At 46.4% G+C, this 15,537-nt stretch overlaps 2 protein-coding genes across 3 annotated transcripts; both read left to right on the top strand.

Moving 5' to 3' along the window:
- Positions 1 to 2,558: 2,558 nt before the first annotated feature.
- adamts1 (ADAM metallopeptidase with thrombospondin type 1 motif, 1) lies at positions 2,559 to 8,038 on the top strand. The gene is made up of 8 exons (XM_053879577.1): positions 2,559 to 3,572; positions 4,095 to 4,435; positions 4,519 to 4,651; positions 4,722 to 5,179; positions 5,265 to 5,451; positions 5,556 to 5,734; positions 5,858 to 6,033; positions 6,108 to 8,038. Exons 1-8 carry the CDS (start codon positions 2,975 to 2,977, stop codon positions 6,841 to 6,843), a joined length of 2,808 nt encoding a protein of 935 aa, XP_053735552.1. The 5' UTR covers positions 2,559 to 2,974; the 3' UTR covers positions 6,844 to 8,038.
- Positions 8,039 to 8,970: 932 nt separating this feature from the next.
- On the top strand, positions 8,971 to 14,868 carry cyyr1 (cysteine/tyrosine-rich 1). Of its 2 annotated transcripts, XM_053853112.1 has the most exons (5): positions 8,971 to 9,119; positions 9,229 to 9,414; positions 10,524 to 10,623; positions 11,388 to 11,548; positions 14,335 to 14,868. In XM_053853112.1, exons 2-5 carry the CDS (start codon positions 9,333 to 9,335, stop codon positions 14,460 to 14,462), a joined length of 471 nt encoding a protein of 156 aa, XP_053709087.1. In that variant the 5' UTR covers positions 8,971 to 9,119; positions 9,229 to 9,332; the 3' UTR covers positions 14,463 to 14,868. The 2 variants fall into 2 exon arrangements, with proteins under 2 accessions (XP_053709087.1, XP_053709085.1); XM_053853110.1 differs by lacking the exon at positions 8,971 to 9,119 and having other exon boundaries at positions 9,133 to 9,414.
- The last annotated feature ends 669 nt before the right edge of the window (positions 14,869 to 15,537 follow it).

Raw genomic sequence — 15,537 nt, 5'->3', positions numbered from 1 at the left:
TTGAGACACTGAGTAGAACTGTTCATCTACTGTTTTTTCCTGAGAGAGGCTCTTGCCTGGTTGTCTTTAGATCAGGGGTCAGTCACCTACGGGTTGCAAACCAGATGTGGCTCTTTTGATGACAAGCATCTGGCTCTCATTGTTGGTCATCCTTTTCCATCTACTTTTATTCATATAGATAGATAGATAGATAGATAGATAGATAGATAGATAGATAGATAGATAGATGATAGATAGATTGATAGATGGACGGACGGACGGACGGACGGACAGACAGACAGAGAGAGGGATGGATGGACGGACGGACGGACAGATAGATGGATGGAGGGACGGACAGACAGACGGATAGATAGATAGATAGATAGATAGATAGATAGATAGATAGATAGATAGATAGATAGATAGATAGATAGATAGATAGATAGATAGATAGATAGATAGATAGATAGATAGATAGATGGAGGGAGGGAGGGACGGACGGACAGACAGACGGATATTGATAGATGGATGGAGGGACGGACAGACGGATAGATAGATAGATAGATAGACAGGCGTCAGGGTCGTGACACCTGTGACCCTTTCAACCCCCGTTGACCCCACTGAATGGACAAGGTTGAGTGAGCAAAATCTCTTGAGTACCCTCAAGAGCTTTACAAGCCATGTTTCCAAAGTACTTCCACAAGAATGGTTGCAAGTCATTTGTAGCTCCAAATGGCCTCAAGTTATGACCCTCGACTGAAGTGGAGAGCTACCATCTGTACTATCTCCAAACAAACTTGAATTGCATTCACTTTGACCACTGTACTTTCAGGGGTGATACTGCAGCTACTGCTAACACGTCTGACACAAACAGCTACATGTGAAGTACAATGCAGGTAATGTAGTAGAGTGGAAGTTGACAATAAAACTCAAGTACAGATACTTGAGCGCAATTACTTTAGTGCCATCACACCTGCCATGTAGCGGGTGCAATAGAAGAGTGACAGGGTTTTCCTACATGGAGAGTGGAAATTCTGCCCTTGTGTGTGCTTCATGTGGTTCCCTAGTTCTGACCGCTGTCCGTGTCCATACCATACCTGTCAACTTATACGTTTTCTATATGTGTCTTTTTTTACAATTTCAAATCATGTACACCATATGACGACTTTTATTCTGGGAAAAATAAATTAGAACAAAAAAAATTCCCAGTGACGTTTCACGCCAGATCAATATCGAGTCTGCAATTTCGGATCCAAAACGGATCATATGGTCTCGCTGGTAGCTGACGATGGTCGGTGCATCATACTAGCAAAAGTTAACCTCAACGGCGGATTTATCTTTCTTGTTGCTTTCGGCTTTGACGATAGGAGTGTTGTTTGCGCATGCGTGTTGCACAGCGGCCCACATCCATTGTTTTGAATTGTGTTGCAATAGGAATCATTCAGAGAAAAATCATAGAGTAAGTAAACATGGAAGAATCGGATTCTTCCATGTTTACTTCTATGGTTTTTTTGATTGAAGGACACTACGGAAGACTATGGAAGATTGAAAGACACTATGGAGTTATTTATTTTAAAACATGCTGCACATGGTAAATGTAATTGCAAGACCTTTTATATATGTTATCTTTGTGATCATTTTCCGGTACATTGTCTGTCTTGCTGAGATGTAAATAGTCATAATAAAATATTACAATGCGGCGCGATTGTGTTTGTAAGGTTTCTTTCCAATGTATAAGGGGAAGTGCACCGCTTTATAAGGGCAGTTATTGGCAGAGGTCTGCCATGCAGTTTGCCAATGAAGCTGCACATCCATGTCACAGACGTCCAAATGACGTCAACGCTATCGCTCAACATCCCCACCTTGTGGTTAGAGTCTGACCTTTCACCCAACGAACTCCACATGAAATATGATTGAACATTGCCACCTGGCGTTGACTTGTATAATGGCGGAGTGAAGCGTGGAAAAGTGGTGGAGTTGTTTTTCAAGCCGTTGTCGCCACCTAGCGACCCCAGAACAGATGACGTGCTCAACTTGCTTCTTTTAAGGTGGAGCGCCAACTCTCAGCCTGCTCACTGGACCGATCTGTTTGGTTCGTTTATAAAACTTATTCTTTATTGTTGTTGTTCTAATTAAACTGCGTGTGGTGGCGTATCGGCGTGACAGGTTTCATTTTATATCCATTGTATTTATGTTGAAAGTCGAGGAGTTGTTTGCGAAATTGCTCAAGTTTTTGTTTTACAAAATGTGTGTTTTTATTTTTCGGTGTTATTAACTGAGGAGTCTTGAAAGCTGGCTGTGTTGGACAAGGAGGACCAGGTCCCAAGGGCGGGGGTGAGAAGCCCAGAGGCAGGGGCTTCTCCCGACTTGGTTTGACCAGTTCAGCGGCCCAAGTATGACGGACTCCACCTTAAGACCTCAACGGCCCCGGCCGGCTCCCTCTCCCCGCTGCGGAGAACCGGCGAGCGCAGCCCAGGCGGGAGTTGCGCCCGAGGAGCAGCGAGACGGTTCTTTGCTGCCAACATCCATTTGTGCCTTGAAGAGGAGGGGGGGTTGTTGAGCAATCGTACCATCGATGAGGCAGAGACGCGGTAAAAGTTTCGACCTGGATGACTTCCCGGTCCCTTCCATGATTGCCATGGCAACGCTCCAGGTCGGTGTTGCGTTATGGTTGCGCACGGGATTTGCCCCCTCGCACATCAAAGGGACGTCGGGAAAGGGGTGTTCCCTTGGCCATGGGGAGGAGGGGGTTCGGATATATAAAGGTGGGACCGGCTGGGTTCTGACTGCAAGGCAAAGGCTCTAAAGGAAGCGGGTCAGTGAAGCCGAAAGAGCCCGGATACCTCTTGGATTTAACTGACTCACCTTCAACCCGCTTCGACTTATTACTTCTGTGATGCACTGGATTTGATCTTGAGTAGATTTTTATTTGCGATTTTGAGGTCGAACAAAGTTTTTTTTTTTTTCAATTAGACACTCGGATTTCAGTCGTAAGATGTGGTTGATTCGCGCATCCATCGGCATCATGGTGGTTCTGTGCGCCGGCGCAGCGCAGAGCCCCTGGCAGGAGAGCACCGTGATCCCAGTTCGACTCGACCCCACAGCCCGAACTGACCCGGGCAGGACCCTGTCCCCGGAGGAGCAAGAAAAGGAGTCGGAGATGAGGGTGTACAGGCTGGACGTATTTGACAAAGAACTGATCCTGCAACTTGAGCCAGACCACACTTTCCTAGCTCCGGGGTTTGTCTTCCACATTGTGGGCGCACCCCCGACCCAGGAGCCCACTGAGGAGGGCTGCTTCTTCTCTGGAACCGTGAACGGAGAGGAGCACTCGGCTGCAGCTCTCAATCTGTGCCACGGACTCAGAGGTGGATTCTATTTGGATGGGGAAGAGTTCTTCATCCAGCCCAAGAACTCTAGTGGTCCCTCGGGGCCCGATCAGGAGGACGGGGTCCACTTGATCCGGCGCAGAGGTCGCGGAGGCTTGGCCGAGGAGCGCAACTCCAAGTGCGGGGTTAATGAGGACGAGGAGAGAGCGCCAAGTAACCTGGAGAAGCGAAGCAAACCCGCAGGAGCCCGCTCTCAGCAGCCCGGTAAGACTTTACTTTTACTTACACAGACTGTTGTTTGGTTAGAAAGTCGGGGAGGAATTTCATTCATTTGCTGACTGAGCTCGATTTCAGGCTCCTCAGGTGTCTTTTTTTTTTTTTTTTTTTTTTTTGACAACCTCTCACCACCAGAGAGGGAGCAGGGGGGAGAGAGGGCAAGAGGGAGGAGGAGGAGGGAAACTTTTCCAGAGGAGAAAGAAGGGGGAGTGGGAGGGGGAGTCGCGGGGCTGGGGCCAGCCACAGCCCGGCAGCGCTGAGACGTGTAAACTATCCCCTGGTACTACACGCGCCGGTCGATTTTTTTTCCCTTTCAGAAAGGATTTTCTCACAATTTTCCACTCTGAAGGTCCATTTTATTTTTAAAGGGAGGAGGAGCGTCTGTGGCGTGACTCTGAGTCACAGCCAACTCCACCAGACTTTCGAACCAACTCTTTGTTGAGACTGCCTTTTTGATCAAGAAAATGAAAAAGATATTTGAACCCATTCCATCTTCTTTCCTTCCACCAGTCCACCAGAGGACGAAGCGTTTCGTCTCCACCCCTCGCTTCCTGGAGATCATGATAGTGGCCGACCAGTCAATGGCGGAGTTTCATGGTGCCGGTCTCAAACCTTACCTTCTGACCATCATGGCTGTGGCCTCCCGGCTCTATCGCCACCCCAGCATCCTCAACTCCATCAGTCTGTCAGTGGTCAAGCTTTTGGTGGTCTACGAGGAAGAGAGGGGACCCCAGGTTTCATCTAATGCAGCGATGACGCTACGCAACTTCTGCCAGTGGCAGCGGCAGCACAACCCACAGAGTGACCGACACCCGGAGCACTATGACACTGCCATGCTTTTCACCAGGACTGTAAGTACCTGTGAAATAACGAAGTGAGTGAATAACTGACACGGATTTGGGTTTTGAACATGTTGCCTGCAACCTTTCTCCAGGACCTGTGCGGAGCCCACTCTTGTGACACTCTCGGAATGGCAGATGTCGGCACAGTTTGTGACCCTGACAGAAGCTGCTCGATCATTGAAGATGATGGGCTTCAAGCCGCGTTTACAGTGGCGCATGAACTTGGTAAGTCAAAGTTTTTAAGAGCAAAAGAGGTTTTTAAAAATGTGCTCATGGTTATGTGTTTGTTCTCCAGGCCATGTCTTCAACATGCCTCATGATGATGCACAGCTGTGCTCGGGGATTAATGGCGTCCACTGGGGTTCCCACATGATGGCATCTACCCTCTCCAACTTGGACCAACAGCAGCCATGGTCCCCCTGCTCCGCCCTCATGATCACCACGTTTTTGGATAACGGTCATGGTCAGTGCCTGCTGGACAAGCCAGTCAAGCCTCAGTCTCTCCCACTGTCCCTGCCTGGCACAGTTTACGATGCCGACCATCAGTGCCGCCTGACCTTTGGTGATGACTCCCAGCACTGCCCGGACCTGAGCACAACTTGTGCGGCGTTGTGGTGCACAGTGACCACATCCAATGGCTTGCTGGTATGCCAGACAAAAAACTCTCCCTGGGCTGATGGTACACCATGTGGGCATGATAGTTACTGCCTGGCTGGACAGTGTCTGACAAAGAGCCAAGCTGCCAAACACCAGGTCAGTATCGGATTTTACATGTGTAACTGCCTCCCTGTGGCGATGACGTTGCTGTTGACCATTATGGTTGTAATCTTGTTTTCAGACGCCTGTCAATGGTGGATGGGGAGTGTGGGGACCCTGGGGCGACTGCTCTCGCACTTGCGGTGGTGGGGTGCAGTATTCTTTCCGCGCCTGTGACAATCCTTTGCCCAAAAATGGTGGCAAATACTGCGAGGGCAAGAGGATCCAGTATCGTTCCTGTAACACAGAAGTCTGCCCAGATACTAATGGTAAGACACTGCTAAAAGGAAGTTGAAATGAATCATTTCTGAAAAGTGTCCCTTTGCTGAGGCACATTAGGATACACACTCAACAGTTTCTCCGCTCTTCTCAGGTTTGTCGTTCCGCGAGGAGCAGTGTCTGGCTCACAATGACATGTCAGCCCAAGTGTCCCTCGGGTCCGGAGAGGGTGTCGAGTGGGTGCCCAAGTACGCTGGCGTTTCACCCAAAGACCGCTGCAAGTTGGTGTGCCGAGCTAAAGGAACTGGATACTTCTTTGTTCTGAAATCAAAGGTGAGTAATGTGCAAGTACATTGCTAGGTGCACTCAAGACACCCACCCGGAGAGAACTCTGCTAGCTCGTGACTATTGTTAGCCTTGACTAAAATGTTGTGCGTTTGTCTTTGCTGCCCTCAGGTGGCCGACGGTACACCCTGCAGTCCAGATTCCACCTCAGTCTGTGTCCAAGGTCAATGCGTTAAAGCTGGTTGTGATCGCGTCATTGGCTCCAACCTGCGCTTTGACAAGTGTGGAGTGTGTGGTGGAGATGGCGCCACTTGTAAAAAAGTGTCAGGCTCTCTGGAGCGGGCTAGGTAAGTGCCCACGCACCCCCTCAGGACTTCAAAAGATAATGCGTGATCTAATTTTGTACCCCTCTCTGTTTCAGGCCTGGGTACCAAGATGTTGTGACCATTCCTGCTGGCGCCACCCATCTTGATGTCAAGCAACGTGCCCCTGGCAGCAGTCGTCATGACAGCAGTTACCTCGCCGTGCGCAAACTGGATGGAACCTATCTGTTAAATGGCGACTACAAGCTCATGACGATGGAGACAGACATTGCTCTGAAAGGGGCTTTATTACGTTATAGCGGATCCTCCGCGACTCTTGAGCGTCTTCGTAGTTTTGCCCCTCTTCCCGAGCCTCTTACCATCCAAGTATTGTCAGTAGGTGAAGCACCAAGACCACGGGTGAAGTACAGCTACTTTGCTCCGAGGCCATTGACTTCGTCTTCCGGCGGCAACTCTGGACGTCGGCAGTCAATCAATGCCATCCGCGAGGTCGGTGGAGCGGAATGGACTCTCAGAGAATGGGGTCCTTGTTCCCAGACATGCGGAGGAGGAACACAGCAGAGAGAGGTGGTGTGTCTGGACTCCCAAGGCCGACCCTCCAAAGACTGTCCAGAGGAACTTCGTCCGCTAGCCACAAGGTCATGCGCGTCCCAGGCATGCCCCACCTGGCTCCTCGGAGAATGGTCCCAATGCTCCAAGACCTGTGACCGCGGCTACCGTAAACGCCAACTGCGCTGTATTGGCCACGATGGCCGCACATTGTCGAACGAGAGCTGTGACACCAAAGACCGGCCACGACCCCTACTGGAACTGTGCTACCAGGGTGCCTGTTAAGGACTGAAGTCTCCTGATCTTTCACCATACTTCAGATGTAAACTCTGGCCATCGGTGCCTCATCTTTGCAACAAAGCAAGTGAACGTTTACATCCATTTAAGGTCAATCCGACTGCCTTTTGGTGAAGTTGCTGCCTGACAGAGAATCAGAGTGGCGCTGCCATCCAGTGGCAGTATCAGTGACTGCACACACCAAGCTGCCTTACAAGGCGTCAAACACCAGTAGAGCCTCATTTCGTCTTCCGTATGAATACAACTGGTTAGTTTGAGCGCATGCTGCTTATCACACCAATGTCACGCATGCAGGTGCGGTGTGATTCCACGTGTGTATCTGGTTTAGCTATACTTACACTATACTTGCCAGTCCCCACGAGGTTAAGCCTCAATTTGGTAATGGTGACTTCATCATAAATAGGTCATTATGATTGGGTTTTGGAAGTTTTAGCCATTCGTTTTGGATGGTTAGGTTAAGGGTGAGAGGCTGAGTAAAGCATTATGTCAATGAGTGGTCCTCACAAAGAACGTCTGTGTGTGTGCGTGTGTGTGCAAATTTGAAATGCATTTATTTGTGTTTGTCCAAGCTGGGCTGGACAGATTTGGGAGAGGTTATTGCAGAGTATATAAAGAAACAAAACAGATATTCTACTTACTCAGCCCATCAGGTATGGAAAATAGATAAGAGAAGCCAGTGTTTTTTTGTGCAAAATTGCCAGTCCATGTTTATTTATCACAAACCTGTAGCACTTCCTGTTTGTTGTTATTGCCAGCGGCACATTTTACCACCCATTTTTTTTTCTCTAGACGCCTCAGTACTGTTTGTCCTGTAGCCATATCCTGCCCTCTTCACATCAACGAGGGACCTTTCTGACGACCAAAGAGTGTGTGTGACCAAGCGGTTGTAAACGTGTTTGTGTGTGTGTGTGTGTGTGTGGAGGCCTAAAGAGGGACTTGTCTCCTGCTACTACTTCATAAGTAAGTCTCTCCCGCCTTCTGCGAAGGTATTTTGTTTTTAATGTTTTTTTTTTCTTTCTCTCTCTCTCATTTGTACAGAATATGCAAACCTTATTTATTTTTGTACAGCCTTGTTAAATATAATCATGTGGCTTTTTAATATAATTTTTCTATTGTCATTGAGATCACAGAAGGAAGCGGAATATGCAGAGTATTTATACAGTGTCATATATTTGGTCGTAGGTTCATGAATAAAGTATCACATTGACTTGTGCAGCGGATCTGTGTGGTCTTTCATTTCAATATAATGAATTGTGAACACATACATGTATACACACACACAAATGCACATGAAACAGTTACATCACCAAATAATGTCATATGTATATACTACTTCATAAGTAAGTCTCTCCTGTTGCTGGCCGGGATATATATATATATATATATATATATATATATATATATATATAAAAAACATAACGTGCGCGGACCGATCAGCTGACCCACGACGTGCTTTGTTATTGTGTGTAACGCAGCCTCTGTATGCAGACGTGTCCCGTTAGCTACATTTACTGACTGTTTTGTCTTCATATCGAGGTGTAAAACCTTTCCTGTCTCCGCACTGGACCGTGGTAGAGTGTCACAGGGGAGGTGCTCGCTCTCCACACCTCCGAGGCTCCACTCCAGGGTTTGATGTCCTGTTGTGGGCTGGAGCTGGGACAGGGATGAGGCGAGTCTGGGACAGAGCGTGACTTGGTTTATGACTTTGTCACAGCCAAACTGCACAGAAGCACACATTCAGAGCTGGACACGCACCGGGCACCTCTTCACTTCTGGAGAGACGTCACTCACTCGGCAACCCCTCCCACATGCAGCGGCCACACACATAGAGGAACAGCGCACCTGCAGCAGACACTCTACATTCACGCCTACAAAAGCCTATTTTAAGGCTTGGAAGGCATTATTTCTTTTTACATTACCGGTAATGGGAAAAATCGATTCATATTTGGAACAAATCTCTTCTCAAACGGCCGTCAGGAACGAATTGTGGTCGAGAACCGAGGTACCACTATATATATATATATATATATATATATATATATATATATATATATATATATATATATATACCAATTTTTATAACAGTAGAAAACCAACCCTCCGTGTTGTTCTGTACGGTTTTATAAACTGATTTATTTTAGGTCAGGTACGTACAAGTCTCGAATCCTAGTTCGAGTCCTCGGTCTTTTATTTTGAAGGGCCGTGCGAGAAGTCGGTGCCATTCAAGGGGGAAGGGAAAGGAAACTTCAAGCGTTCAGTAGGAGGTGAGGAAAGGAAGCCGACTTCTACGCGTGGAGGAACTCGCGGAGCTTCAGTTCTATCAGCAAATGATCCACATTCTAAGCCATAACTGGCATGTTTTTTCAACCCTAGTGGGAGTGGGACCATGCCGCTGGACGAGGCGGAAAGGTGACGGAGAAGAAACCTGCAGCCTCTCTTGAATTGAATCAGAGGACTTCGGGAAGTGAAGGGGCGCAATGGAAAACCCCTGGAGATGGGGGGTGCTGGAGACACGATGGGAGCTGCTGAGAAACTCGCTGTTGCTTTCTTTAATCTCAGGTGAGGTCGTATGTCCTCTGTGTGTGTTCATAGGTGATTGTGTGTGAGTAAGATGAGGATCGCGGGCCGTGAAAGGCCGCTGCTGAAACCTTGCTGGTCCATCTTCTGCAGTCTGAAAATTATGACTCTTGGATACACAAACGGTTTCAGTGAAGCTTTTTGACATCATGTCATTGTCCCAGAAACCTTTAATTTAATGTATTTTAGATTCAATATGATTGTCACTGACTTTGAAGTTGCACTCTTTTCATACCGAATTTATTTGCTTATATTTTATTTTAACATTTGTTTGTATGCTTGTTTAATACAAATTTGTCACTATAGTTATTTATTCTAACAGACACATGTATGTGAAGGGACCCCGATGTCCGCACCCATCTCCTTAGGTCAATTCATGTCAGAAGATGCCTAGGATCTTGGACGAGACGGAGCAACACTTATTTAGTGCTCGCTGTTTTTAAAAACTGTCATGAAGTAATAAGATAGGACAGGAATAGCTACAATCATGGTGGGAAGTAAACCATCATGGAACTATGGTTTCCACCCACAGACAACATGTGGTTGGCCCCTCGCCTAATGTAGCTGGGGTAAGGCCAGCGACCCCTACCCTGTTTAGGAAATACACAGTAGCAACTTAATGAATAGTAAAAGATCATATCTGATTTAGAGGTTTCAGTCAGAAGATTTTTTTTTCAAAAATTGTACAATGTTTTAAAAGGCAGTTTGTACTGCCCAGAATGCTCGCCACATGTGGTGACAACCTTTGCAGTCTGACTTGAAGTCCTCCCATGGGGGAGGCCCAGGTTGTGTGTTTAAAGGAGGGGTGGGTGTGACAGACAGGGTGTCATTGTCTCCCAGTGTGTGGAGAGACGGGAGCCAGGACCTCTGCAGACCACCCAGGAGGAGCCGCCTGGAGGCATTTACATGGCAATATGGCAGCATTTCACTCGGGGCGATGAGTTCAGCCCTGTTTGTGAAACGGTTGTGCTTCTCCTCACTGTAGAACAGGGTCACCATGCTTCCCCAAATTCTTTAAATCGCTAAAAAATGACTAACTTAACTGGTGCTATATTTTATATCAACACCATCTGTGATCCCTTTCAATGCAGGAAGAAGTCAAGCCCAGTGTGAAGGCTGCATCGAGTACTGCTGCGATGGATCGCCGCCCTTCTGCTGCTCCTACTATGCTTATGTTGGTGATGTGCTCTCGTAAGTCCACACACATAGATGATGAACTAACCAATATGTTGTCCACATGTCATGTGCGGTTCATGTCTAATCAAACCTGAGCTCTTCAGAGTACGGGGAGGTCAGACACATTGTTAAAGAGTGAATCTCCTGTCTGTGAAGGTCACACCATGATGGTGGCTGTCTGGTTGAACCTTGAGAAATCTCAGATAAGTAAGAAACGAACCATCACAGGCTTGTGTTTAGCAACAAAGAAAGATGTCAGAAAAACATTCGGTTTGAGCTCAAGAGCACAAACATACAAGGGATGCAAAGGTGGAAAAAGTCTGCATATGTATATTGCAATTCGATATTCAATAACATTGACATGAATGATACTGATCGGAGAATTCAGCGAGACCGTGGTGCTGCGTCGATTCATGATCGTGTGGTGTGTATTTAGTGACGTACAGCAACTTGGTTTGGTCACAGGTTTCGCGACTCATTTGTTGAAGCCTTTACGCTTTGCTTGCGATCCACCCCCCTTCTCCCATATGTATTCCGTAACAGCTCTTTCTAGCCCAACTGAGGGTGAATGGTCACACCAGCTGTCTTTAAACTTGCAAGGAGGCAGCTGACCCTTAACCTCAGCCTGACGTGACCCACATCTGCTTTACCCATTTCTCTGGCATCCAGTCTCTGTGTTTTGTCATCCTCCTGACCGGCACAGAGAGCTTCATGTGAGCCCTCGGTCATGAGTGAATGTCGCCAACTCCGTCCCATGTCTCTTCATTTGTGTGTTCCAGGGGCACTGCCATCTCTGGTATCGTGTTTGGCGTCGTGTTTCTGATGGGAGCGGTGGCAGCCCTGTTCCTGTGCGTGTGCATGTGCATGAAAAATGGACGTGGCGCGCGTGTTGGCGTATTCAGCACATCCTATATCAACACGGTGACGCAGGGCTACCCAGGTTTGTACAATATAATATACTTGTGTCAGGTCACTCAAAGGCCTGTTGACCTCATCTCCTGTGGCCTCGTCTGCCTGGTGAGAAGACTCACTTGAGCTTGCATCTTGTTTTGGTCTCCACCCAAGACTTGTGACCACACATGAGAGTATGACCATAGATCGATGGGTAAACTGAGAAGGGTGTGTATTGGCAGGGACCTGACGTGACGATACTTATCCCAATACAGAAGAGATGCTAAGATATAAGCCGATATATGCCGATATTCGAATTGCCTTGAGGGAAAAACAAATAGCCGTTAGCTGAAATGCCACAGTAGTGTGCTAGGTTTGTTTGTTTATGGTGTTTCAGTCTAGCATGGCGCAGCATACAAACGGTATGGCTCTTGACTGTGCTGCCCTTTGAATGCTGCAGGTCTTGTCCCGTCAGATTCAGCTATCATACTGAGTAGATGATGCTGGACCAGGACTTGTGAGTACCAAGTCTCGACAGTTCAGACTCCTGGTTAAGGTTAGCCATTTGTTTTGGAAGTTAGGGGTGAAAGGCTGGCATTATGGCCATGAGAGGTCTTCACAAAAACAGCAAAACAAACGTGTGTGTGTGTGTGTGTGCATCCGAGTACATGTATTAATATTGCTGTGTGGACCAATCTTTGACAAGACAGTGATCTTATGAGGACTTTTTGTGTTGTTAGGACATTTTGGCTGGTCCGAGTTTTGAGGGTGAAAATGACTTTTTGGGACCTTTTGCTTTTTTTGTTTGTTGCCACGAGGTTAAGCCTCAATTTTAGGACTAAAACTTCAAAATAACAAAATAACTGTTTTTTTTCGGCCCTGATTAAGGTTAGCCATGTGTTTTGGATGGTTAGGTTTAGGGTGAGAAGCTGGGGAAAGCATGAAAGTCAATGAAGTGTTCCCACAAAACATCAAAACATAATGTGTGTGCATGTGTGTTCTTGCTTCTTTGTGGGAACCTGTATGAGTTTTTAATCAACAGACTGCCGGTCCTCACTTTGTCAAGGCTCATTTTGACGGTTATAACTGCAAAATATTAAATATTATTATAAATGTTTTTGGTTTGTTTGGTTAAGCGTAAAGGTTAAGTTTAGCCATTTGTTTTAGATGGTTAGGTTTAGGGTGAGAGGCTGGGGAAACGGTTATGTTAATGTATGTCAATGACGGTCCTCACTAAGATAGGAAGACAAACTTGTGTGTGTGTGTGTGTATTCTTCAGGGCATAAAATCAACATAAGTGTCTATCAGTGTATATCAAATCCTTTCACTTCCATGTATCGCGTATGTTCTCCTTTAACCCCATCATCCTGTCTGATCCGATTTTGTGCGTTGTTGTGGGGTGTTCTTAGATGAACTCCACACACTGCGTATGCCTTCTTTTGTGCGTTCAAAGCTTTTAGAAGTGTGGCCTCAGCTCGAGGACTTACAAGTTAACTTCAATCAATAGATCTTCTCAGCGCCATCAGTTCTTTCTTTCAAGGTTCCCTGAATCGCTCCAGCAAGAGTAAAAATGTGCTGTCTTCATCTAGTCCTGGTCTGCTCCCAACAGGATATGCCTGGAACCTTCTCTCCTCCAAGTCTTAGGATCATAGCTGCCATATGTAAATATATATTCGAGGGTTGTCATGGAGCTTCTTCTCAGCTGCTGTTTTGGACCATTATCTTTGGTGGTGAGCTGAGCCAAAGCTTTCAGCTGGAGTGAGGATTTGTGAACGATCCATAAAAGCGGTTGCAGAGACATTTGGTATTTTTAAAGATGGAGGGAGCCTTCCTCAAAATGTGTCACAACATGTGTGCTTATTCCCTGTTATGGTTTACATAGGAGGTTGTTCACATTTTTAAATGATCTGTCATCCTTCAAGATATCTAAGGCAGCACTTGCTTTAGTTGGAAAGAAGAAAAGTGTGACTGGATACTGTGCACTGTTTGTAAGCTAGTGCAACACCCCAAACAAAAGTTGATCATTTGATCATAGACATCATTTAGAACATTAAAAAAACATACTTGTGGCTTGTCAAAAGTTACATCTGCTTTCAGATGGGCAGACATAAGTAGTGATCACTAAATATGTATGTATCATCCCATTGGTCTGGTCTGATTCATCGCTCAGGTTGGAGTCTGTTGGTGTCCGTGTGTGACACAGGATCCGGGTCAAAGCACGGAGCCAGAGCAGTATAGCGTGACCACACTGAAGGAGCAATAGATTTGATGAATAAATGATGCCTCTCCTGCCAGTGGTGGCCCAGTTACCAACTGTCTGTGCTGCTTGTAAAGTTACTCTAAAATCAACGACACTTACTGTTAAAACTGTAAAAAAAAAACATGTAGTGCAATAATGATGACCTTCATTTTCATGCATCATCCAGTGATAGAGATAAATGAGCATTTAAATGACTTATTTACCCACCTTCCCGGCTATAATGATGTACATGTATTTTTCAACAAGGTTTAATATACTGCTCAAATATTAATATTAGTGTTATTGATGTAGGTGGGTACTGTGTCGAATGCTATTTTAAATGTCGCCACTAGGTGGAGGGGTCGCTCCTCTGCTTTGAAACGGGGATTTGGCGGCGCTGGTACAAGAAGTCTAACATATACATTTGAATTATAAATCTGGTGGAAATTGTTATGCAAAGTTATTTCATATTCTATGTCCATATACAGAGCGTTTATTGTTTTTATTTTTTGTTGGGTTTGCTGCAGTTGATGTGGTTTTAGCTATTGTCTACATATGAGTGTCTAAATTCAATTCTACTTTTCTTTCCAACGCAGGGCCTCCGCCTCCGTACACCTATGACTATGAGATGTTTCCTGCCCCTCGGCACCCACCGCCGTACACGCCAGCTCAGCCAGGACCGGCCAGCTACTCCCCTCCTCCTCCATACTCAGGAAGCAAATGAAAGTCTGGAAATTCCTCCCAGATACGGATTGAAATCTTTGGGGGGGTCCAAGGTGCAATTACATTCAGAACCTTCAGGTATTAAATGCAACTGGAATTGGACCAGATTTGGGTCAGGGAGCTTATGCTCACATCTCAGCAGCCCAGCTGCCGCCCCTCCGTCCTGCTAATATCCCCTGTCTTCATTATTCGCTGGCGGGGGGGCACTTCAAACACCCCTCTCACTGGGATGCGTTACTTGAATGGTCTTCATGGGACGGCCGATCGGCTCTGGTTTGAATTCATGTATGTGTAATGACTTAATTTATGATTGTCACATGAACACAGCGTCAGAAGAAGAGTCTGAATGTCCTCAGAGGAACCACTTGAATTGTGTTCATTGAGAAATGTTATTGTTTCCAGCAGAAATGACCTCACTGTGAATAATGAAACATACTGATGTGTCAAGTCAGTTACATAAATGCAATAAAATCTTTTTTATATGTAAATATGTGTGAGGACAATGGTGGAAGTGTGATTGAGTCAGGTTTCAGTAGGTCACTGCTGTTGACGTCGATGATGTTCTCAGACAGTAGAGGGCGACACAGAGCCACTGGACTGCTGGTGTATTGAAACCCAGATTCATCTTATTCTTCACTTGACTTTTCGTTTTAGACGTTCTCTTTGTCCTGCTAGTGAGGGGATAATGACCATTTAAGAAGCACTCAGTCGATACTGTAAATGATGAAAATATTCCGTATATACACCTAGAAATAGTTGGAGCAAACACAAATGAATAGCATCGCCTTTATTAATTCTATAGTGGCAAGACAAGCCTGTCCTTACTGGATCTGAGGAAACATGCCACAACATTTGACTGGAATTTAATTTCTGGCCTGTGAATATTCGCTGATGCGTTGATTTTACGGTTCACGGTTGCTTTGCTTTGCTTCTTCTGCCACTTAGCTGGGGTCGGGTCACGGAGGCAGCATTCAGAGCAAGGAAGCCCAAACTTCCCGAGGCGTTCCCAGGCCAGACCGGAGACATAATCTCTCCAGCGAGTCCTGGGTCTTCCCCGGGGTCTCCTCCCTGTAGGA

Source organism: Synchiropus splendidus, chromosome 1 (genome assembly GCF_027744825.2).
Source record: "Synchiropus splendidus isolate RoL2022-P1 chromosome 1, RoL_Sspl_1.0, whole genome shotgun sequence".
Lineage (NCBI taxonomy): Eukaryota > Metazoa > Chordata > Actinopteri > Syngnathiformes > Callionymidae > Synchiropus > Synchiropus splendidus.
Note: the sequence above shows the minus strand (reverse complement) of the source record. Positions and strands in the feature narration are given on the sequence as shown.